The sequence below is a fragment of the Notamacropus eugenii genome, chromosome 4 (assembly GCF_028372415.1).
Source record: "Notamacropus eugenii isolate mMacEug1 chromosome 4, mMacEug1.pri_v2, whole genome shotgun sequence".
Lineage (NCBI taxonomy): Eukaryota > Metazoa > Chordata > Mammalia > Diprotodontia > Macropodidae > Notamacropus > Notamacropus eugenii.
Genome location: NC_092875.1, coordinates 317,008,517 through 317,033,459, shown reverse-complemented (window position 1 = coordinate 317,033,459; position 24,943 = coordinate 317,008,517). Strand labels below are relative to the sequence as shown.

The 24,943-nt window shown below is 36.1% G+C and overlaps 1 protein-coding gene across 3 annotated transcripts in view; it reads right to left on the bottom strand.

Annotated features, from left to right (window-relative positions):
* RALYL (RALY RNA binding protein like) overlaps window positions 1–24,943 on the bottom strand; it is an 800,002-nt gene that overhangs the window by 62,704 nt on the left and 712,355 nt on the right. For all 3 annotated transcript variants that reach the window (XM_072604984.1, XM_072604985.1, XM_072604986.1), the window contains one exon: window positions 980–1,093. In XM_072604984.1, the coding sequence (XP_072461085.1) occupies window positions 980–1,093 (114 nt within the window). The remainder of the gene's footprint in view (window positions 1–979; window positions 1,094–24,943) is intronic.

Here is a 24,943-nt window from a genome sequence, read left to right as displayed (position 1 = left end):
ACTATACCCTACACTGCCTTTTGTGGGCAAAAATATATCCTTGGGAATTGTGTAAGGGGTGATGGTGGTGTGTGACTGAGAAATCATTAATTTTTGTAGATTCTTAAAAGATTCTATTTGTGCAGGCATTCCATTAAACATGAGTAAAAATAAGGGAGTAGGCAAGAAGAAATGATACTTGAAATATTTAAATATTTGTTTCTGTGGTTGCCTGATCTTTTATTTCTACAGCCACTTTTTCCTATAGTGATGTCAGTGTCTCCCACACTTCTGACCTGTAGACCTTCTACAGTCAGAGAGGAGAGTTTCATCTTTGACACAGTGATGCAGGATGAGATCCTGTAAACTTAAGCAAGAGATCCTAGCTGGTGCCACTGATAGTTTCTCAGTCAATGGACCTCCCATTTAATGACTCTGAATGTCTTGGATCAAATAGATATGAGTTATGGTGGTTTTAGAAGAAGTCTTACATTCTGTTGGTATCTGAGGGGATGGTCCCAAATAATAATATGGGGCTAGAGTCCAATCACTTGCTTATACTAGCCAGCTACATACTAGCCATATTGCTGCTTTCTGAATGATGGACCTTGAAGGAGGGGATCCAGACAGGGGACAGGACTTCCCTTTGCAATGCAGATTTGTGTTGCATTGCATTGCATTTTCATTTCAATGGTATTCCATCCAATACCTTTAATCCTTCCATACTGATAGAGGTTAGATGTAAATCCTAAACTCCCTTTCCTTTCTAAAATTGTCAATCCTAGAATAAACAGCTATTCATAATCTTTGAAAGTGCCAAATTCTATCCCATCACTTCAAGTCCCAGTTTTGTGGCTTTATGACTAGCATCTATAATATATAATAAAAACTCAGCAAAGTTTCTCCTCTTATTCTGTGCTGTCAGTGTGACTGATAGTGCTGGCCTGGTCTCATTTACCTCCTAATGACCTGTCTATGACTGCACATCATTTACACTTACCTGCCTCAGCCTTCTGCTGCTTTTCAATCTTCTCCAGTCTCCCTAGCAAGGAGTCAATTTTAGTTTTGATTTGGGTTAATTCTTTCTTGATTGTCTGTAACTCATCTGATTTCACTGGAAGGGGGGACAAAGGAAAAAAAGAGACAGATCATGAAATACACTCTGATTCACGCAAAGAGCCTCCACTTCCTGTGTGCCCTTGCTAACGTATGCAGCATAGGGCCTAATATTACTGGCTTCTTGTTTTTCACAGGACTCTTGGGAATGGACGCTCAAAATGGACTTCTTTCAGATGACAGATACTGAATCTCAGCAGGATGTGTGTGAGTTACATAATCCGACTGACAATGGGTTATTTTACAAAGGGATGGGGAGCTTGAAAATAAGATATAAAAAGACTCAAAGTATAATAATAGGTTCATTCTTGGAAAATTACAACGATACCTATAAGTCTATAACATGGAGAGTATTTAAAGAGAAGAATGACCGAATCAGGATAGGCACAGTCATTTCCTAACACTATTCTGTAAGGCTATGTTGGAAAATTATATCTCCTCAGGAACTTTATGTTTTTAATCCAGAGCTAAGTGATATACTAATACCAACATATAACGTTAACCTTTTAAAATAATCAATTATAAGGTTTTTTATAATAATCCAAGCAAGAAGTGATTAAAGTATGAACTAAGATGGTGATCACCATATGAGTAGAAAGAAAGAAACAACACATTCATCAGTTAGTGATCAAGAATTTATCGAGCATTTACAATGTGACAGCCACTATGGTAAGTGCTAGGCATACACAGGCAAAAATATTCCCTTTTCTTCAGGAGTTCGCAGTACAAAGTGAGAGACATCATAAAAACAACTGTGTACAAGCAAGAAGTATATTGGATAAATAAGAAGTAACCTCAGAGAGAAGACATTAATATTGAGGAACTCTTGAAAGGCTCCTTGCAGAAGGTCAGATTTTACCTGGGATATGAAGGAAGCATAGGAACCCGGGAAATAGAAGTTAGGTAGGAGAGAAGTTCAAGCATAGGGGAGAAGCAGTGAAAATGCCCTGAGTCTGGAGATGGAGTGTTTTATGAGAGGAACAACAAGGAGGTCTGTGTCACTTCATTACAGAATTAATGGGAAGAATGATGCATAAGAAAATTTGAAGACTAAGAACGGTCCAGGTTACAAAGCACTTTAAAAATCAAACAGGGGATTTGTATTTGATCCTGGAGATACTAGGGGACTGATGGAACTGATTGAATGGGTTGGTGGGTGACATAAGACCTGTGCTTCGGAGCAGAGGATGCACTGGAGTGGGGAGAAACTGGGGATAGGAATACCAATGACCAGGCTCTTGCAATAGTCCAGGATTAAAGCTGGCATGAGGGTGGTGGCAATGTCAGAGGATAAAGAGGAGATATTGTGAATGTAGAATTGATAGAATTTGGCAACAGATAAGAGATGGGGCTGATGGTGAGAGATTTGGAATGATATTTAGGTTACATGTCTGGGGAACTGGGCAGATGATAGTACCCCTGATAGTAATGGGGAAGTTAGGAGAAGAGGAGGGTTTAGGAGGAAAGACAATGAGATTCCTTTTGGACATGTTGAGTTTAAGATGTCTACATGTCTAGATTGACATTGCTAATAAGCTGTTGGAGAAAGAGAACTAGAAATCAGTGGAGAGAAGAGGGCTAGATAAATAGATCTGAAAATCATCTACATTGAGATGACAACTGAATCTGTGGTGGCTAATGAGACCACTAAACAAAAGGATATGTCAAAAGAAAAGAAGACCAAGAGAAAAAGATATATGAGACACTACAATTAGTGGGTAAGACCTGAATGATGATTCAGGAAAGGAGATTCGGAAAGAGTGGTCAGACAGGCAGTAGAAGAACTAAGAGAGATTAGTGTAGGGAAAACTTACACAAAAGAGAGAATAAAGGAGGATTGTGATTAACAAAGTCAGAGGAATCAGAGAGGTTCAGAAGATTGAGAAGTTAGAAAAGGCCATTAGATTTGGCAATTAATATATCATCGAGAACTTTGGAGTGAGTAGTTACAGTTGAATATTGAAGTAAGACAACAGGTTCCATCAAGTTAAGAAAAGGGAAAGAAAAGGAACTGCAAACATCAATGGTTGATAACTTTCTAAAGGCATTTATAAAAGGAAGTAGATATAGGATGATATGAAAGGGACAAGATCTAAGACAGTATAGTAGAATAGGTAGCTCATGTAAGGATGTTTTTAAGCATGAGGAAGACAAGGGCATGTTTGTATGCAGCAATGAAGCAGACAGAAAGCAGGGAGAGATGGAAGATTAGTGAGATAGTGGGAATGATGGAGGGGACAATTTACTCAAGAAGATGGCATAGACTGAGCTCACTGGCTATGAGCCTTGGCAAGAAGAGTCACCTCTTCAAGTTAAATGAAAATGAAGGAGGAGTTAGTGGGAGAAGACATCCGAGTAGTAGGAGAAGAAAGGAAAAGAAAAAGAGGGAACTCAGTGAACAGACTCATTTTTTTTTTTTTGCATTGAAATATGACACAAGGTCCACAGCAAAAAAGGTGGGAAAAGGGGGTGCCATCGGAGGTATGAAGAGATAAAAAGGTTTGGAAAACTTGCTTTGGTGAGTATATAGTGAATCAATTAGAGAGGTAAAAAAAGATTATTTTGACACAGGAAAGGCTCAGTTGAGATGATGTAACATACATTTGTAGTGAACCCAGTCAGTATTTTTTAAAATTTTCTCTAGCTCTATTCAATAGCATATGAATAAAAACAAAGGCAGTGGATAGTGGGAATGATAAAGGGCTGGGGCTTGGTAGAGCAAAACTGAGGAGGCAAGGGACTTGAGAGTAGAAGAGATTGTAGAACTGATCTCTTGAACTGACACCAAAGGGTCAAGATAGGGTAGTCAGTTCAGGAGCAATGGCCTCAGAAAACCTGAGGGAGTAGTGGGATCAGAGGCCCTGGTATGGAAGAACAGGATTTGGGGCTATAAGGCAGGGGAAAAGATAGAATGATAATAGATTGTGATCAGATGGAGAAATTTCAGAGTTCATAATTGTGGAACATCACATGCTCAAGAAAATGACCATCAAAAGTAGCAGAGGAAGAATTAATAAGAGACAGGAACGGGATATGAGGTATTAAGGAAAGGGAGGAAGCAAGGATGACACTAAGGTTAAATTGCAAAACAGTGACTGGGAGGATGATGGTGCCATTGAAACAAACAGGAAGCATGAAAGGACAAGAAGTTTAGGGTAAATCATGAGTTGTTTGGACAAGTTTGGTTTCAGATGCCTATAGCACAGCAGGGAGGAGATACCACGAGGCAATTAAGACATGTGACTAGAATCAAACATGAAAACCAATGAGATCTCCTGAATAAAACATATAGAGAAAGAATAGTAGAAACAGAGAATGCAAATATACATTACATAACCAATTGATTGCTAAGACCTGCTAATTCCATTTTTCAGTAGACTATTAGAGGTTTTCCTTCCTTTTTTCCCCTCCATAAACCTCTAATCAATTCTTCCTCCTATTCCTGAAATAATCTTTCTTATAAATATAGCTAGCTATATCACATCTAGGCTCAAAAATATCCAGTGGCACCCAATTGTTTATAAATAAAGTTCAAGTTCTTTCCCCTGACATCCAAGACCTTTCATAGACTGACATAAATCTACTTTTCACACATATCACATATAAATCCCTTTTTCCAGTGTTGTACACAAACCAAATTAGACTGCTCTTTGTCACATGAACACACTCTTTCTCAGTCTCCATGGTTTGGTGACAATGCTCCCTACTACTGAATTACATTTCCTTCCTTTTCCTTTAGTTTGTTGAATTCCTGCTGATTCTTCAAAATCCAGTTCAAATGACTCCTCCTGCAGAAGTCCTTTTCTAATCTCCTTTGATCAATAATGACTTTTTCCACTGGCTTTCATAGCCCACAAAGTATTTTGCTTTATATCTCTCTATTTCACTTACTATATTAATATTATGTGGATCATAGTTATTTCTCTTTGGGTCTTATCTCCCTATTGCAATGGATGGGAGAATCTCTTATCAAAACTTCATATCAATAGAAGCCAAAATGGCAGATTAGAGGCAGAACTCAGCTGAACTATCTCAACATTCCCCTCTAAATAACTTTAAAATAACATATCAAATAAAATTTTGGAGTTGAAGAGCCAATAAAAGGTCAAGGTGAAACATTTTTCAAGCCTAAGAAAATTTATGAGGTAGGCAGAAGTCATCTTTGACACCTTGTATCAGGGAAGGCAAGGCACAAACTCAGAACAAGACAACAATGTAAAAATAGCTATAACCAAAACCTCAAAGAAAAATGCCCAAACACACACACACACACACACACACACACACACACACACACACACAAGAGTTGTGAATAGAAATCTAACATATCTCATAGGGAAATAGCAGGGGTAGGGGATAATAGAAAGAGGGATAATGATAAAAGAGAAGGTGAATTAAGAGGGGTGGTAGTAAGAAGCGCAATAAACTTTTGAGGAAGAATAGGATAAAAAGAGAGAGAAGAAGAAACACAAGATTATGGAGTAGAGGAAAATACATAGTTAGTAATCTTAACTGTGAATGTGAATGAGATGAACTCACCCTAAAATGGAAGCAGAGAGTAGAATGGATTAGAAACTAAAATCCAACAATATGTTGTTTAGAAGAGACACATTTGAAACACAAAGACATACAAAATTAAAATTAGGGCTGGAACATAATCTAATATGATTCAGTTGAAATAAAAAAGGCAGGAATAAAATCATTATCTCAGACAAAGCAAAAACAAAAATAGACCTAATTTAGCAAGATAAACAGGGAAGCTACATTTAGCTCAAAGGTACCAAAGACAATAAAATAATATCAAAGACTTTTACGGCAAGTTTATCTGATTAAGGCCTCATTTCTCAAATAGATACTGAGTAAAGAACTGAGTCAAATTTACCAAAATAACCATTCTCCAACTGATAAATGGTCAAAGGATATAAATAGACATTTTTCAGAAGAAGAAATCAAAGCTACCTATAGTCCTACGAATAAATGTTCTAAATACCTACCAACTAGAGAAATGCAAATTAAAATATCTTTGAGTACTACTTCACACCCACCAGAAATGACAAATACTGGAGAGGATGAGGGGGAAAATCCATTCTGAAGAATTTCAACTATAACCAAAAGGTTATAAAATTGTACATATTTTCTGACCCACCAATACCACAAAGAGATCATTGAAAAAGAAAAAGGACCTATATGTACAAAAATATTTACAGTAGCTCTTTTTGTGGTGGCAAAGAACTGGTAATCAAAGGATTGCTTATCAGTTGGGAAGTGGCTAAACAAGTTGTGGCATATGATTGTGTTGGAGTACTATTGTGCTGTAAGAAATGATGGGGGGGAATGGTTTCAGAAAAACATGGCAAGACTTATATGAACTGAAGCAAAGAAGAACTGGGAGATTGTTGCACACAGTAACTGCAATATTGTAATGATCAACTATGAAAAACTTGGCTACCCTGATCAATGTAATGATCGAAGACAATTCCAAAGGATTCATAATGAAAAAATGCTATCCACTTGCAGGAAGAGAACTAATGAAGAGAGTGCAAATTGAAGTATAATTTTCTCATTTAATTTTTCTTGCTTTTTTTTTCAAATATGGCTACCATGGAAATGTGTTGCAAGATTTCATAGGTATAATTGATATTATATTGTATATCTTCTCAGTGACTGGTGGAGGCATGAAGTTAGAGAGAGAATTTGAAGCTCAAAATTTAAAAAGAAAAGAATCTTCAAAATAAATAAATCATAAATTTTGTGCCACAGCAAGGAACTGGTTCTGTTGTTTTACAAGTAATTGGTTCTCAAATCACCTGCAAATTAGTCACCAAACTTATCTATTCACAGAGTTGGCCCCAAGGGAATGAGTCCTAACCCTTATAGAGAGCACAGGAAGGAAGCCAAAGGCAGCCCGCTTCTGACTAAAGAGGTCCCATCACACTTTGTGACCACATTGGATTTAACTGGGAGGTGCATATTTAGAGGCCCCTTGAATGCTTTCAGATTATCTGTATTCAAAACTATTGTTCCTGTTTTACCCCCACAATATTAATTATGTTGCATTAGAAATCTTGGCTCTTCCATAAAATTATTGTTTTTGTTTTTGAATCCATGGAAATGATCACTTTGTAATAGCTGAGGGCAGTTTAGGAAAACATTTTTCTTATATTTTCATGAAGTAGAAAGAAAATTCTGATGAGTAGTTCTTATGGTTGAAACATTGATAAACTATTCTTTAGTACAACAGAAAATGTCCTGATGCTGCAGACTGAGAACACACCAGTGTCTCAAATAAAACATCACTTGGGATTTGTATTTGGCTGTATTGACTGAAAGAGTTCCCACATGGATGAAACCATAGGCCCTTGATATTTTTGCCTAAATTATTCTATTATTATAGATTATTTACTATAATTTTTATATAATAAATTCTATAACTTGTATATATAATTTTCTATATATTCTAATTTATATAGAATATAAAATATTCTATTCTATAACAGCACCCACAGGTTGTTACTGTAAATATAATTGTCACCTGTTTATCTCAAGAAAATCGAGGCTCAGAGAGTTAAATGGACTTTCCCATTGTCAAGGAGCTTGTAAGTATGGAAGTTTTGACATGAAGACAGGGAGGTATTGTCCCTCTAAATCCAAGGTTGTTTACCTCATATTCATAAAATTATCCCTTTAATAACTGTTATCCACACTCTCATTTTCCTCTCTCCCAGGCAAAAGTCTCCTCACATCCATTTTCGAAGGCATTTGTTGCCATTTAGGGACAACAAAATGGCTTATTTAAAAAAAAAACAAAACAAACTTGGGAAATTAAATGTGTGTGTGTGTGTGTGTGTGTGTGTGTGTGTGTGTTCGTCCTTCAATGCCGAAGAAGACCATGCCATCAGAGAAATAACGACATGACTTGTACTTGACTTTGTTTTGAGTGAGGGAGGGCTGTGCAGGCCACCAGGCTCACTTCTCCTCCAGAGCCAGTGACCAGATATTCATCAGGATGACTGGAAATGACCCAGGATGAGGCAATTGGGGTTAAGTGACTTGCCCAACTGTCACATAGCTAGTGAGTGTCAACTGTCTGAGGTGAGATTTGAACTCAGGTCCTCCTGACTCCTGCACTGGTGCTCTATCCACTGCCCCACCTAGCTGCCCCAGGAAATTAAATAATCAAAGAAAGGATCTTCAGTTAACAAACATTAAGCACCTAGTACACATCAAACATTGTGTAAAGTACTGAAGACATAAAGAAAAGCAAAAAATAGCCTGAGAGACAATAAGCAAACAACTATGCAAAAATGCAATATACACAGGACAAATTGGGGACAATTATGGGGCAGAAGGCACTAAAATTCAGTGAGAATCAAGAAAGGCTTCCTGTGGAAAGCAGGATTTTACTGGGTCTTGAAGAAAGCCAAAGAAGGCAGGACATAGAGGTGAGGAAGGAGTAGATTTCAGGCCGAGTGACAGCCAGTGAAAATGTCTAGCCTCAGGAGATAGATTATCTTGTTTGAGAAACAGGAAGGGGGGCACTGTTACTGGAATACATAGTATGTTGGAAGGGGGGAAGGGTGATGGGGTATAGATTGAAGGAAGAATATGAAGGTAGGAGGACCGCTGCTCAATATAGGTGAAGTGATTATAACTGACCCCAAGAGGAGGCAAATCTGCTCAACTCTTACTTTGTTTTCATGTCCTCTACTAAGAAGAATGATCATTGTATTAGAATCAACAGCACAAAATAGTTAACAGGTAGTTGATATCCAAATATTTAAGGGAACTTTAAGAGACCTAGCTGCCTTTGATGAGTTCAATTCATTTGGCTCAGATGGCTCAGATGAAATACCACTAGGGTGCCGAAAGAAATGGCAAAGGTGGTTATTGAATCACTTTCAAAGTGATTTGATCCAAAGTGATCTGAAAGACTGGAGAACCAGAGAGGCAAATGTCCTAATAAGAAAAATACATAGGAAGAGAATGAAACATGCAAACTAAAGTGCAGTGAGTTTGTTGATTCCAACAAAATTCTAGAACATTAATAAAGTTCGTGGACATTCAGAAAGGGAACAAGTCTTTGTTAAGAATAAGCCACTTCAGACTAATCTCATTTCTTTCGTTAACAGGGTTACTAACCCAGGACGTCATAGGCATGCTGTAGTGATAAAGTTTCTTATTCCACTCCTGTGTAAAAGATAGAGAGGTATGGCTCAATATTACAATTAGATGGATTTGAAGTGTTTAAGCAAATTGACTTCACAAGCATTATTAACACTTTTATATCAACTTCAGGCTATTTTATTGCTTAGGAGCATTTTCACAGGAGAGTGGGTAAGGTGAATAAAAACCATGAGGGGTAAAGAAGTTATTTTTGCTACTTGTTAGCAGTCTGGTATAAGCCAAGTCATGAAATCTGGGTTTGAGTACAATCTTTACCATTTATTAATATTGTTAATGGGCAAATCACTTTATCTCTGAGACAATTTCTTCTATAAAATGGTCATATTAACATATATATATGTATGCTGCTTACTTGATAGGAGCGGGATAAAGAAAATACAATATAAAATGTGAATTTTCATTATGGGAAAAGAGGATTTTGAATGGAAATAATGAGCAAAAAGAGATTATCATTATGTACAAATTAATCAATCAATCGACAAACATTTATTGAGCACCTACTACGTGCCAAGCACTGTATTAGATGAGGATATAATTATAATAAATGAAACAGTCCCTGCTGACAAAGAATTTATAGTCTGATGAAGGCCAGATTCTGAGTTGCCTATGTATTTTAATTATTCATTATAAGATATTTCTATATATGTATGTGTCTGTATTGTATAAATGAGCAGAGAGTGATAAAGTGAAGTTCTTCATTTCAATAATCTCTAGATACCCCATTTAGTTCTGAATTTCCAACGAACATGATGTTCTACATCTACTTCTTTTTCACTTACAATGATCTCACATTGGGCATTCCCTGAATATTACTGAGCCAAATGGAACATTTAGTTTGACTCTCTTCAGCCCTCAGGAAACATTTAATATTTAATCAAAATATATTACAATTCTATTTCTGCTTGAGCTATAGTCATAGTTCAATTATAATCTCATTTTGAGATTTTAAACTTAGAAAAATGCTTTATGCTAGAATCTCATTAACAAAATAGATCAGATGAGGTTTTTTTTCCCTTAAAATTTCTCAATTATAAAAGCAGTTACTTATTTGCATTTTCTTAAGCTGCCAAGTCATTTGTAAAATAAAAATCACAAGACTTAGGAATCTATGGGGAATAGCTATTTTAAAAATGCCAAACAACAGGCAGGAGAATACAGTTTTAAAATAAGGACTTATGTTTCATGTCAATTATTTGGGAGATATGAAACTATCATTTTTGAGTCGCAGACAAATCTTAAAAAACATTTTCTGCCACAACAGCAAATTGATTCTCCTTTGAAGAATGGCTAACGATTCTTTTGCTAAGAGCATGTTGTAGTTTACTTAAAGCTATCAAATAAAATACCAAACATTTTGTTCTATTGCTTTAAATTTCAATGCATAAGAAAATGGCAGGTCAAAATGGGATTGCTGATGAAAACTAATGGAGTCCTTTTAAAAACTGCAAAATCATTTTTTTGCAATAGGAATGTGATTGCTTATCTTATATTTGTTTATACTTTAAAAATCTCAGTGTGGCTCCTAAAACACATTGACACCCAAGAGCCTGCTGCTGTCTTCTGTCATTGACCCCATGGTGTTTGGTTACCTTTGGGGCCTGCTCTCATTTTACTCTCATTTGGTAATAATAATAATAACAACTCTTTATGATGCCTAAGTTCTTACAAAGTATTGTTCCTCATAACCACATTGTGCAGCCAGCAATTGGTATTTTTATTCCCATTTTTTGAAGGAGGAAATTGAAGTTCAGAGAGGGGAATGACATTTATGTTCACAGAATTATAGGATTTCAGAGTGGAAGGGACTGCTTTTACCATCTTGTCCAACAATACTGAAAAAGAATCCCCATTATAACAAACCAGACAAGTGGTCATCCAGATTTTGCTTGAAGATCCTAGCTAGAGGGAAACCTTTCTGTCTCAAGACAGTCCATTCTATTCTAAATGGTAAAAACTTTCTCCTTAAGCAAGCCTAACTCTTTGCCACTTCTACCCATTGTGCCTAATTCTGACCCCCTGGGACAAGAAGAAAAGTCTATCCCTCCACCACAGGGTAATTTCAAATACTTAAAGAGAGCTAAGCGGTCTCCCCAAGACTTCTTCAAGTGAAACATTTCAGTTCCTTAATCCATCCTTTTATGGTTGTGAATTATCCTTATTATAATTATCCTTCCTAAACTGTGGTACCCACATGTGGGCACAATACTCCAGATGTTGTCTGAGCAAGGTAATGCACATATTATTCTTGGAAACTACGCCTCACAATGCAGTTCAAGATCACATCCCTGGTCACAGAGCAAATAAATGTCAGAATCAGAATTTGGTGTGTGAACGGGATTGGGGCCCCTGAACAAAAAGGCTTCTATTCTCCCTGAATTTGGTACAGGGAATAGCCTGGCAACTTGGTCAGTTCCTGTTCTCTGTCAATACCACCACAGCCAAACATTTTGCATTCTGTTTACTTGCTGATACAGTGTTCTTATCCTTTTCAGAATGTATGTTTCTTGCACAATCAGCTTATAAATCCTTTGAGGGTAGGGGACATGTCATGGAAAGGAAATTTACAGGATCCCTTAGAACACTCAAGGATTCAAAACGAATGGTTTCTATTGTTCTATTGTTTACCTGATTTGTTGTTGTGTCCAATTCTTCTGAACCAATCTGGAGTTTTCTTGGCAAAGATACCGAAGTGGTTTGCCATTTCCTTCTCTAGATCATTTTCCAGATGAGGAACTGAGGCAAACAGGATTAAGTAACTTGCCCAGGGTCACACAGTTAGTAAGCACCTCATCACTAATTCACTACTTGTTAATCTTAGTTTGGACAGAGTACTAGGCCTGGAGTCAGGAAGACTCATTTCGTGATTTCAAATCTGGCCTCAGACACTAGGTGTGTGACCCTGGGAAAGTCATTTAACCCATTGCCCTTAGTTCCTTATCTGGAAAATGACCTAGAGAAGGAAATGGCAGATCATTCCAGTATCTTTACAAGAAAATCTCAAAAGGGGTCACCAAGAGTCAGACATGACTGAAAATGACTGAACAACAAGCAACAACCCTACATTTAAGATCTTTAAGTTCTGGTCATATATAATTTTTTAATTAAAGGGAAAGATAAAAACTGATAAAGCAATGTTCAAAAGATTGATGACTACACAAATTTGATGCTCTTGCTGCTCAATAAATTTGTTAAAAGAAGGGATGAATGATATAGGTAGAAGAATTAAAACAAACTTGGAGAAAAGAAAGCTTTGAAGAGAAATGCTGTCAGCTGTCTGAATGTCTGAAGCAACAAATATTGATTTATTTTTTAATTGATGGAGATCCCAAGAATCTGACTAGGAACAGAGAGGGACTCTGTACTTTTTTGGACCCATCAGAATAGCTGGTCCAGTATTTTGTATATGGTGGGCACTGAGTAACTATTGGTTGATGATGTGGAATAGTAGTGGTTTATAGTCAGCACTTTGTTATTATTTTTCAATTGCAGTACCCACAAAAGATCAGTGTCTTTTTTACTCATCTATATAATAGATAAGTAACTATATTTTTTTTCTAGCATTTGGATTTAAGAGCTGGGCAACAGGCAAGATCAAGGAGGCTCAGATTTTAAATTTACTCAATATATATTATGGTTTGGAAGCAAGCTACGAACATACATTTAATTTATTTTCGAGCAGTCTGATTCATTTGGAACAGTCTTCCCTCTACCTATCTCTTCTATTATTCACATTAATCCCCACAAGATGCAGAAACTGTGATGCTCTAAGCACATTTTTTTGTGTGCCATTTATTGAAAGCAATACAAGTCCCTCTGTCATTGATTATTAGTGAATTATTTTAGAGCATGAAAAGAACTCTTGGCCATGGGTTTTGTCTCCAGGGAAATTGCCATGTTCACATATGCATAGCTGCTCATAGCATATGTATAGTTAAGGAAAATAAAATGACAGAAAAAATTTTGAGATAAAAAGAGATAGACAAAGAAAGGTGTTTTAAAGAATAATGGCAGTAGTCATTAAGTGCCTATGTCCAGAGAGAGCTAGAATAGATTGTAAGGAGGTTAACAAATTTAGGTAAGCTATAATCTGTGCTCCAGAGTTCATAGGAGGCAGAAAGAAGATCTGAGTTACCATTCTGTCATTAAACTTACTAACTTGGTGGCCATGGGCAAGTAACTTAACCTCACTGGGCCTTATCTGTAAATGGAGAAATAACCCTTGAATACTCACCTTATTGGATTGTGGTAAAACTCAAACAAGATAACAAGTCAAGTGTTTTAAAAACTTAAAGCCCCACATAAATATCAGCTTTAATTATTATCATCATCATTATTATTAGGGGGTAAGATACCAATAAACATGGCTATAATGTCATGTTATATGATCAGTACTGTAAAGGGTTACAAAAGGTAGTGCTATTAGGGTCAATATATAACTTCATAATTTATAATATGGATTATAACTTGGTATGATACAAATCATAGAGATGTTCAAGGACTAGAAGCTTATGAGTTCCATTTTCACAAATACTACTTAACAAGTCATGTTGATTAAACTCCTCTATCTGGTAGAGTAGTTCTGGGTTTAAGTTTTTCCATTTGAAATAAAGCAAAATGGCAATTCAGAAAATTAAAATTCCTGAGATCTTTCATTTCTAGCTCTTTTTTGATGTGGATCTTTGTTTAGGAGCCAAAGAAAAAAAGAATGAAGTTAAGATTATCCATATTATCTTGACTATTTCCTCCTAGATTATTCTTTAAATGTTTTTTCTAAAGAGAAAAAGAAAGTAATTAGAATTTGTCAGTTTTATTCTCTCTGAAGAAGTTGGTTGGTTTTCCTGACAAATTTTTTTGACAGTATCAGTAGATCGCATTGTGTCGCAGCCAAGAAAATGATGTTTCTGCCTTATGCTGAGAAGAGAGATATAATCTGAAAGGGAAATTGGGGGTATAAAACTATATTGAATATGTTTATCTTTATTAAAAGTGTTTGTTTCTTTAGTTTATGTTGTGTAAAGGACTTATCTTCATTTCACTCTCACACATTGCAGCCAAATCTACCCGAGTAAAAAATTATCATGAAAGTGGGACAACTCTGCAGATAATTCTCATACTTTTCCCTTCTTCACTAGCCTCATCCCTCCCATTCCCCCTTTCACATAAACCATTCCAAATGAGAATTAAATTGCTTCCAATTGACTTGAGTTTGGAATAATATTTTCAAAATGCTGGTGGAGACAAAGCCTAGAAATTGCAATAAAATGTCAAATGATGAGTAATACTATTATTCTTATAGCATATAGTAAGTACTTACCAAAGACTTGTTGCCTGGTAACTGACTAACTATTGTGGGCTTAATTCTGATCTAAAAGTAGGACCTGCTTATCAAAGTGAATATAATGGGACTTATGAGTGTCAAGGATAAAGCTGTAGAGGAATCTTTTTAAATTCTGGAGTAATCTAGAAATTCCTTATTTAGATAAGGAAGGGAATAGTGATGATAATGAGACTTCGTTTTCTAAGAGTTCAGAGAAAAGCTAGGTAGCTTTTCGTGGTCAAGGAGTTGAAAAGGTAATTGACTTAAGGGGCCCAAGAACTTCTTAAGAATGGAATTTTGATGCTATCCACATTCAGAAAAAGAACTGTGGAGTCTGAACACAGGTCGAAGCGTACTATTTGCTCTCTCTTTTTGCTTGTTTCTTCTTTCTTGTGATTCCTCCCATTGGCTCTGATTCTTCTTTACAACATGACCAACGTAAAAATATGCTTAATATGAATGCATATGTAGAGCCTATATCACATTGCATGCTGTCTTGGGGAAGGGGATGGGAAGGGAGGCAAGGAAATTGAAAACTCAAAAGCTTGTGGAAGTGAATGTTGAAAACTAAAAATAAAATAAAAAAAGAATAGAATTGTGAACATAAACTATAAATGATATTGATAAGGAAGAAAAAAGGTAAAGTGACTCTGGATAATTCCACAGTTTAAAAATCAAATGATTAAATAACAAGCAAAGAACAAGGAGAAGCTAGGTAGCACAGTGGAGAGAGCTTCAGACCTGGAGTCAGGAGGATCAGAGTTCAAATTTGGCCTTAGACAATACCTGTGTGACCCTGAGCAAGTCATTTAACTTTCATTTGTCTCAATTTCCTCATCTACAAAATGGAGATAATAATAGCACCCAACTCCCAGGATTGTTGTGAGGATCAGATGAGACAATAATTGTAAGGTGCTTAGCATAGTGCCTGACACATGGTAAGTACTGTGTAAATGCTATTATTATTATCATTATGATGGTGATTACTAGCAATGTGACCCTGGAAAAGTGACTTAAGCTCTGTTTGCCTCCGTTTCCTCATCTGAAAAATGGGTACCACTTAACCCCTTCCTACTTTTCTCGTTTTCTTATATATTCTTCAATTCAGTGACACTGGCCTCCTGGATGTTCTATCATGAAACTCTCCATGTCTCAGCTCTGGGCATTTTCTCTGGCTATACTGCATACCTAGAATGATCTCCTTCTTCGTCTCCAACTATTGACCTCTCTGGCTTCCTTTCAGTCCCAACTAAAATTCCACCTTAATTGCTCTCAATTCCAGTGCCTTCCCTCTGTTAATTATTCCTTATATATCCTACGTAGAGCTTGCTTTACCTATATCTGTTCGCATGTTGTCTCTCCCATTGGACTGTAAGCTCCTTGAGGGAAGGGACAGTTTTTTCCCCTTTGTCTATCTCCAGTGCTTAACACATAATGGGTTCTTTATAAATGTTTATTGATTGATAAGGTTGTTATGAGGATGAAGTGAGTAATTGTAAACATTGTAAACTGTAAAACATTTAGCACAATGCCTGACACTTTGTAAGCATTATATAAACGTTATCTGTTCTTCTTATTGATGAAGCAAGTACTATGTGTCAAGAGCTTTGCTGGGTGCTAAAAAGACAAAATGAAGCAATCTTTGTCCTTAAGGGCCCATAGTCCATTCTGGGAGTCAATTATGTCTCTTTAAAGGTAGATGCAAGGTAATTTTGAAGGAGAAGGTATAGCTAGGTTCCAATTAGTATGAATAATGAATCCCCTGAAGTAGTGGCATTATTTCAATTTGTACTGCATATATCCATTGGGCTGGAACCAATTATAATATTTGACATAATTAGAATGTAAAATACTGCAAATTCAAGTATATGCAATCACTTACCAGATTCATTATTTGCCCTAATCTGTACCCAGCTTTACTAGTCAGTGGTCAAGTGAGGGATCAAGGTTCTGGTGGTATTTCATATATAAGACTGAAGCAAGGGTGTAAAAATGAGGACAAATATGAAGTTATAGAATTAAAAATATATTATAACAGATAGTATATAATATAGTAATATAATTAAACATCATATAACTGCTAGCTATTATTATTGTTGTTATTCTAGGGAGTAAGGAAACTCCTCCTACAGATTGGCAACTCCTTTGCCTTTTATAGTCTTAGAGAGATGAGTGAGATAACATGAGGCTGTGACTTGTCTAGGATAACATGGGCAGAATAAATCAGTGGTTGGACTTGCATGTAGGATTTTTTAGCTTTGAAGCTGGATCTCTACCCATTATGCAATACTGCCTGTCTTGGGCTTGTTAGAAAGAATATTTCAGCTCAGTCATGGGTGCGGGGAGAGGGGCAGGACACAGCAAGAAGAATTGCCCAGGACTTCAAGTGGACCCTGTGCCCAGGCTTGCCCAAAAACCAACTCCTCAAGAATGTCTTGGATTGAGTTAGAGTTCACTGAGGCTGGATGACCAGGTGGTGGGGATATTGTGGAGGGTATTCATGCTTTAGTTACCATTTGGATTAGGTAGCCTCAGAGTTCCCTTCCAAGTAAAAGACTGGGATGATGTCAGGAACCAGCATAGGCCATGCTTAAGGATTAGCTCAGAGACCTATCTGGATGAAGCACAGGTTATAGTGTAGGGGAAAAGGGGTAAAGGGTAGTGTGAAAGGTAGGATGTAGTATGATTGCAGATGATATTAAATGCCAAATTGGGGAGTCTGGGCTAGTGCAGACCAAGGTGAATTGTTAAAAACTGATCAGCAGAAAGACAATGTGAAGGATGGAAGGGGTACTGATCTTGAATACAGAAAGATCTGGGTTCAACTTCTGCTAACACTGGTTTTGTGATTTTAGGAAAGTCATAAAACATAATTTCTCAATAGTGTAAGGAATTCTCTAAGAGTGTAAGTGGCAGAATTGTTGTGTATCTGCATACGTAGGAGTTTCTTTACTAGGAAGGAGATCCCAATATTGTTGAAACTACAGCTCTGAACAACAACATTGGTAGTATATTGACACTATGTATTTGTTTTAGGAACATAAATCTGGCAGTGATAAGCAGGATGGATTAGTGAGACAGACTGTAGGTGGGGAAATCAATAAGGAGGATACAGTAATATCCCATGGAGCCAGACAGCCAGAGGGTCTAAATAATATGACAGCAGTGAGAATAGTGAGTAGGGGACAGATAACAAAAAATCAGTGGGATTTTGACTGTACTTTTATAGTCATGAATTTAGATGACAAAACACACTTTGCTACTACTGACATAACCATAGAGGAAAAGCATCTTCATGTTAATGATCTAATCTTTGGAATTAGTCAAAAACTTTATCCTCTATTAATTTTTTTGCTATTTTTAATTTAGAAAGAACCAAAGCATGGCCCATCACCAAAGTACTCATTTTGACAGTAAGAACATTCTTGATTAGAAATATTTTAACCACTGTCTTTGCTATATGAGAGCATATCATCTATTCAGAAACATTTACCAAATAAAGATTTTATTAAGTCTCTTTTCTGTCATACTTCTTTATCTTTATTGTTATATTTGGCCTAAATTAATATAAAATCATGGGACCATATATTTAGAGCTGGAAGGCACTTTAAAGATTAGCTAGTCCAACTCCCTACTTGTACACATAAGAACATCCAGGTTCATAGTGAAATAATTCTGCTTAATGTCTTTGAGAAATTCTTTCAGGCACTTAATTTTTTGTTGCATTTACAATTTTCCTTTAATAGTGAAATTAAATGTTAAGGAATACATAATAATATAATAATAGATAGCATTTATATAGTATTTTAATATTTGCAAAGAGTTTAGCAAATATTATCTCATTTAATATTATCCCAAGAGTATTTGATGAATTGAATCATCTGTAACTTTCTGCCTAGCCACATTGGTTTTTGGGGTTTTTTTGCTTTTTCAGACTGTTTTTGTAGTAGTTGTTCAGTAATTTTTCAATCATATCTGACTCTTCTTGGCAGAGATACTGGAGTGGTTTGCCATTTCCTTCTCCAGTTCATTTTACAGATGAGGAAACTGAGACAAACCAGGGTTAAGTGACTTACCAAGGGTCAAACAGCTAGTAAGTTTCTGAGGCCAGATTTGAACTTAGAAAGATAAAAGAATCTTCCTGACTCTAGGCCTGGCACTCTATTAACTGTACCACCTATCTGCTCTTTCAGACTGTCACTTTTTAATTAATTATAGATTGATACTTTCATGAAGGGCCAGAATTATTTAGAAACTCCATGAATAAAAATAAGTAGCACTTATATCGCGCTTTAAGGTTTTAAAGGTCTATGTAGGTTATCTCATTGAATTCTCACAACAACCTCATGAGGTATGTGCTGTTATTATTCCCATCTTACAGAGGAGTCTAAGAGAGGATAAGTGAGTTGCTCAGGGTCATATAGCTGATAAGCGTCTGAAGCAAAAATTTAACTCAGGTCTTCCCAGCTAGAAGTCCAGTACTCTATCTTCCATGCCGCCTGGATGCTTCCAGGCAACAGAAAGAACTACGTAGGCAGGCACAAAGAAGCAAATTCATGTTCACTAGAAAGCAAAACTTGCTCACAATGGAGCTCTTCAAAAATGGAATGGGTAGGCTTCCGGCAAAGGCTGGTTTGTTGCTTGCTGCTCTGAAGAAAAGATTCATCTTCAGGTAAATATTGGACTAGGTTGCCTCTGAAGGCCCTGTGAACTGAAAACTATCGATATTTCTTTTATAAGATGTTCATTATGTGAAAGGGAACTCTGCCAGGGTAATGTTTTTCACCATTATGAAACTATGGCCTCTATCAATAACACATTTATTGCCCTTTCTAAAATGCTTGAATGCCATCATCATTTCTGCAAAACTCATGACTGCACAGTTTGATTGGATTCAATAAAGACTGAGATGATTATTACTCTAGTTTTTAGTGATACGAAGAGAAGCAAGAGTACCTTGTGCTGATCCATTGAAAAAGTCTTATCAGTATTCAATGCTAGCAAGTTATTGTGTTAATTTATTTTCTCTTTATGTGGTTTTTTTCTCCTCAGAGGAAGTCATGTTTAAAAAACTTCTGTATGCTGAAAATGATGAATTATGCAAGCCACGACATTAATTTTCTCTCCTGTACTTGCCAAACAATTAAGTACTGGCAAAGTCATTAATGAATGAGTAAAATGGATACCTGAAAATCTATTTCTGGTTGAACTAATCATTTAATGCTTTATAGTTAAGACTTCATAGTATGAACTCTGAGGTAATTATTAAACTCAGGCACTAGGCTAATTATGTAAAAGTCCTATCAAATACAACTCCCAATATGCACAGAATGGTTTGACATGTTCCTATGCAAATGAAGGTCCAATTATTGTGCTCTTGTTAATAATGACATACTTCATTTAAAAAAATCTTGTTTAGATTTTTACATTACTAAGATAAATCTTTCTACTTTTATTTACATGAATTATGAGTTAAATACATAGAAATGAATAATATAAACAAGGAATAGGTTTCCTTTCCCATTAAATATTTTATTCAAGTTAAATATCAACACAATAGAGAATTAGAATATTTGATGTCATTTTACACTAATAAATAGTCCTTGAGTAATTGCCCTCATAGCTTTTCCCTTTTCCTTTCCTCATCTCCCTCATTTTCCTCATTTCTAATCTTGGAATCACATATAATTCACCAATAGTTACCATTTCATAGATGCCACTAAGCGTAAAACACTGTATTAAATGATGTGAGATTAAAGGCTTAGAATCCAACCTTAGCATTGGAGAAGACCTCAAGGAATATCTAGTCTATATTCTAGCTAGCTAGATGTCTCCTCTATCACATCCAAGACAAGTGGCCATCTAGACCTTGCTTAAAGACCTTTAGAAGTAAATAATTCTTGAACTCCGGAGGCAGCTAATTATTATTTTGTGTCTATTCTCTGGATCTATATCAACTAAGGATAACCAGTCTTCCCCAAAGCAACTCTTCCTCTAAGATTTTTCCTTAAAATACCAGGGTTATATTCTTCTTTTGCCATTCATAGTAGAACTCAGTTCCTTGACAGGTCTCTCTCTCTCTCTCTCTCTCTCTCTCTCTCTCTCTCTCTCTCTCTCTCTCTCTCTCTCTCTCTGTCTCCTTTGTATTTCTTTCATTTTTGATTAATAGCAACTAATGCAATGTTGGGCACATAGTAGATGCTTAATAAATTAAATTAACTGAATTAAATTAATGGACTATTACCTTAAGGAAATATGAATGACGACTTTAGAAAGAACTTACCTTTCAAGCTTAAAATTTAATTAGGTATTTTCTTGAGATTTCTATTTATTATCCTACTGATTTTTTTTTAGTTAGGATAAATTAAGATGTTGTCAAGAAAGCTACTATGAAATATTTTTAATTTTATATATCAAGTATTACAATTTCATACTATAATCAAAAGCAAGTGAAATATGGGTTTATGAAATACAAATTTTCATCTAAATAGTAATCAATGAAAATTTGGGAAGAAAAAAAAGAGAAATCCAAGACAGAGACATTAATTAATACAAAGGGTTGTCTTATTTTGTTCATTTCTGTTTTTCCCTACTGAGGATTAAATGGTTTCTGGCGCACAAGTCTAGAACTGTAGGAATGTTCTTTCTTCATCTTGGGTCCAACTCTTCTTCCTTTGCCTAGATTCAATCAATCAGTATATCTATAGATATTTACTTATCATCTACCATGTTCAAATCATTGTTAGGGACAGAGAAAAATGTAAAGCATTGTGCCCTCAAGGAATTTACAGTATACTTGTAGAATGGTGAACTAAAACATATGAGAACTTAAAAAGAACAATCCAACAAAACAGAAGACATCATAAGTCAGCATACAGCCGATTTTCAAATGAGTGTATTGAGTAGGTGCAAAGGCAGGAGAAATCACTAAGTGATGGAGTGACCTAGGAAGGTGAGAAGTGAAAGATGAGGTCAACTTGAGATAGAAAGGTAAATGTGGTGTACTCTAATACGACTAAACTTCAGTTACATTGAAATATCCCAAAACTTTATAGGAAATTAATTTTCAGTTGCTACTTTAAGAAGCAAATCTAATAGCATCATATCCTTCTTCCACCATTATTAGAGAGTATAAGAATTATAATATAATATTGTTGCATATGAAGATTAGCATTTCTCCATCTTAATTTTTTACCACCAGACTAATTTTAGGCTAAAAGTAGTCACTTTCCCTTTATGTTTGTCTATTTAAATATCTTTGTATTCATTTAATCTAGCTATAATTCAGCTCACCCTGTATCTGGACACATCCTTATAATGCCAGAACAATAGGATGCTTCCAAGGATAGTAACTCATTACTGTTCCCAGAACTTAATAATAGGAATAATAATAACAACACGAATAATAAATAATAGCTGGCATTTAGATAGCACTTTAAGATTTGGAAAGCACTTCCTATATGTTATCTCATTTGATACTCATAATGACCAATGAAGTAGGTGTCATTTCACAAGTGAGAAAATTGACATTGAGGGATGTTAAGTTACTTGCCCAGGGTCATAGTGGTAAACAAGTATATAGGACAGGATTTGAACTCAAGTCTTCCTAATTCCCAGGCCAGTGATCTATCCATTTCTCTACATAGCTGCCAATTAACCACATGTGCAAAATGCCTGGCATAAAGTCAGTTCTTAATAAGTGTGTGTTAGATTGGATGTCACTTCAACTTCAAACCCATCTTAATATTTCTTATGGTGGTTAAGGTATAGTTATTTCTAGAGAGGCAGTACTGTGGGCTGCATGTGGACTTTGCAATCAGAAGACATTGTCTGCCATTCACAAGGTCTATGGCTATGGACAAATCATTTCACCTTACCTTCCTCTGAGCCTCATTTTCCTTAGGCGTAAAATGAATGGATTGGATTTTCTTCCTGTGTAACTTTGGGCACTTAAAGCCATCGGGGTTTCAGCTTCTTGCAGGCAGCATAGTACAGTGGAAAGATCAACAAATTTGGAGTTAGAGGATCCAGGTTCACATCTCATCTCTTAATTAATACCTGTGTGACCTTGGGTAAGTTACTTCAGGTCCTTTGGCTCCAGTGTCCTTATCCAGAAAATGAAGAGATTAGACTAGATGACCTCTTCCAGCTCAGCGATCTATGATCCTGATATGGGAGAGGAGGGGGTGGTCTAGATGATCTTCAGAGTCTTTTCTAGTTCAAAATACTATTCTCCTGTATAGCTAAGAAGCACATTAGATACAGCACTTGGCCTGGAATGAGGACCTGAGTTCAGATCTGACCTTGGACATCTACTAGCTGTGTGAGTCTGGGTAAGTCATTTAAACTCTGTCTCAGTTTCCTCATCTCCAAAATGGGGATACTAATAGCAGCTACTTCCCAAGGTTGTTGAGAGAATTAAATACAATAATAATTGTAAACCTTTAGCACAGTGCTTGGGACATAGTAAATGCTATATAAATCTCTAGCTACTACTACTACTACTACTACTACTACTACTACTACTACTACTACTACTACTAGTTCTACTATTACTACTACTACTTCTACTACTAGTTCTAGTATTACTACAAGTTCTACTATTACTACTACTGCAACTATTACTACTACTACAACTACAATTTGGAGCTGAGAAACTCTCATGTTGAGGCACTGTAAACCAGAAGGTATTTGGATCTATGCCTTTGCTCTGTTTGTTTCTTTTGACTGGAATATCCTCCCACTCACTTCTTCCTTTTAGAACTCCTGACTTTCTTTAGGACTTTGCTCAAACCCTATCTTTTGCAGGAAGCCTTTCCCAGTCTTCTTGGCTTCTACAGCCTTTTCTAATAAGGTTATCTCCCATGTACTCCTTAGGTGTCTTATATGTGTTTACTTATTTTGAAGTTATCTTCTCCATTAAAATATAATCTTCTTGAAGACAGGGACCATTTGGGATTTGCTTTGTATCCTCAACACAGTGACTGGCACTTGGTAAAATCTTAACAAATCCTTACTGATTGGTCAGATAATGTCTGGATTATTGTGTTCAGTTTGGTTTCCTACATTTCAAGAAAGATAAAGAGCAAATCAAGATACATTCTCCCAGAATAATTAGAGGGCTGGAGAAATATCACATGAGGAACACTTAGAGGACCTGGAAATGTTTTGTCTAGAGAAGACTTAGAAAACATGCTGGTTGCCTTCAAGTATTTAAAAGGTTGTGACACCGAAGTAAAATTAGCTTTGTTCTGGTTGGCCCCAGAAAGCAGAACTAAAAGCAATGATTGAAAGCTGCAGAAAAGTAAATGGTAGTTTGAAATTTAGATAACTTTCTAATAATCAGAGCTTCCCAAAGTGAAATAGGTTGCCTCAGGACTTAGTTACTTCTCTATTTATATCCATCAATCAATAATAATTTCACTTTTCCCTTCACTTTATTAAGTGAGGGATAAAAAAGACATAAGCAAAAACATCTCTGTCCTCAAGGATTTTTCATTTTGTTTGGGGAAGCAATATAGACACATCTAAATATAACTCTTGATTTGTCCAGAAAATGTTGGACTCAGAAAGAAGATCTTGATAGAGTTGAGGTAGATAAAGCAAAAAACTTTTGAATGGCTAATGGGAACCCTGAAAATCACATATGGGAGGAAGCTGGACCCACCATATACACCCTAGAGAACTGACTCCCTTCAGGGAGAACATTCCCACCCTTGGTTCTTGCTCAGGTCTTATCTGGCTCCCAGAAAAAGAGTTAATTTACTCCTATGGATTCCATAGTATATTCTCATCTGTAAAAATTCAGTTTCTATTTGCTGTTTTCCTCGGATAAATGTGTTTACTCAGGATTAATGATGGTCTTTTGTGTAACCAGTGTTAGATGGGAAGGGGATAAGATGGCTAGTAAAAGTTAAGGGCTATGTTCATCTTTAAGAGTGATCAGGAAAGTGGCTTTCTTTCTGAACCTATCAGAGTCCTAGACTAGGGATATTTGAGGTATGGTGGATAGATTTAATTCTAGCCTGATAATCTTAGAGACAGGAGGAGATATAGCCTGATGTCAATAGTCCTAGATCTTGACTACCCTTCAAATTATCTGGGCTCCAGCATAACTCTCTTCCTACTCTTGTAATAATGGGTCAAACTTCAGATAATGTCTAGCTAGCCATGCCACCTGTGAGCTACACATACATCTATTTTATATAAATAAATAATAAAACATATGATGCATGAGAAACTGAAGAGATAAGGTGAACTACATATTTTTACCATATGTGATTATATATTTTATAAGAGATATAAGATATATATTTGCTATATATACACACATATGTGTGTACATAT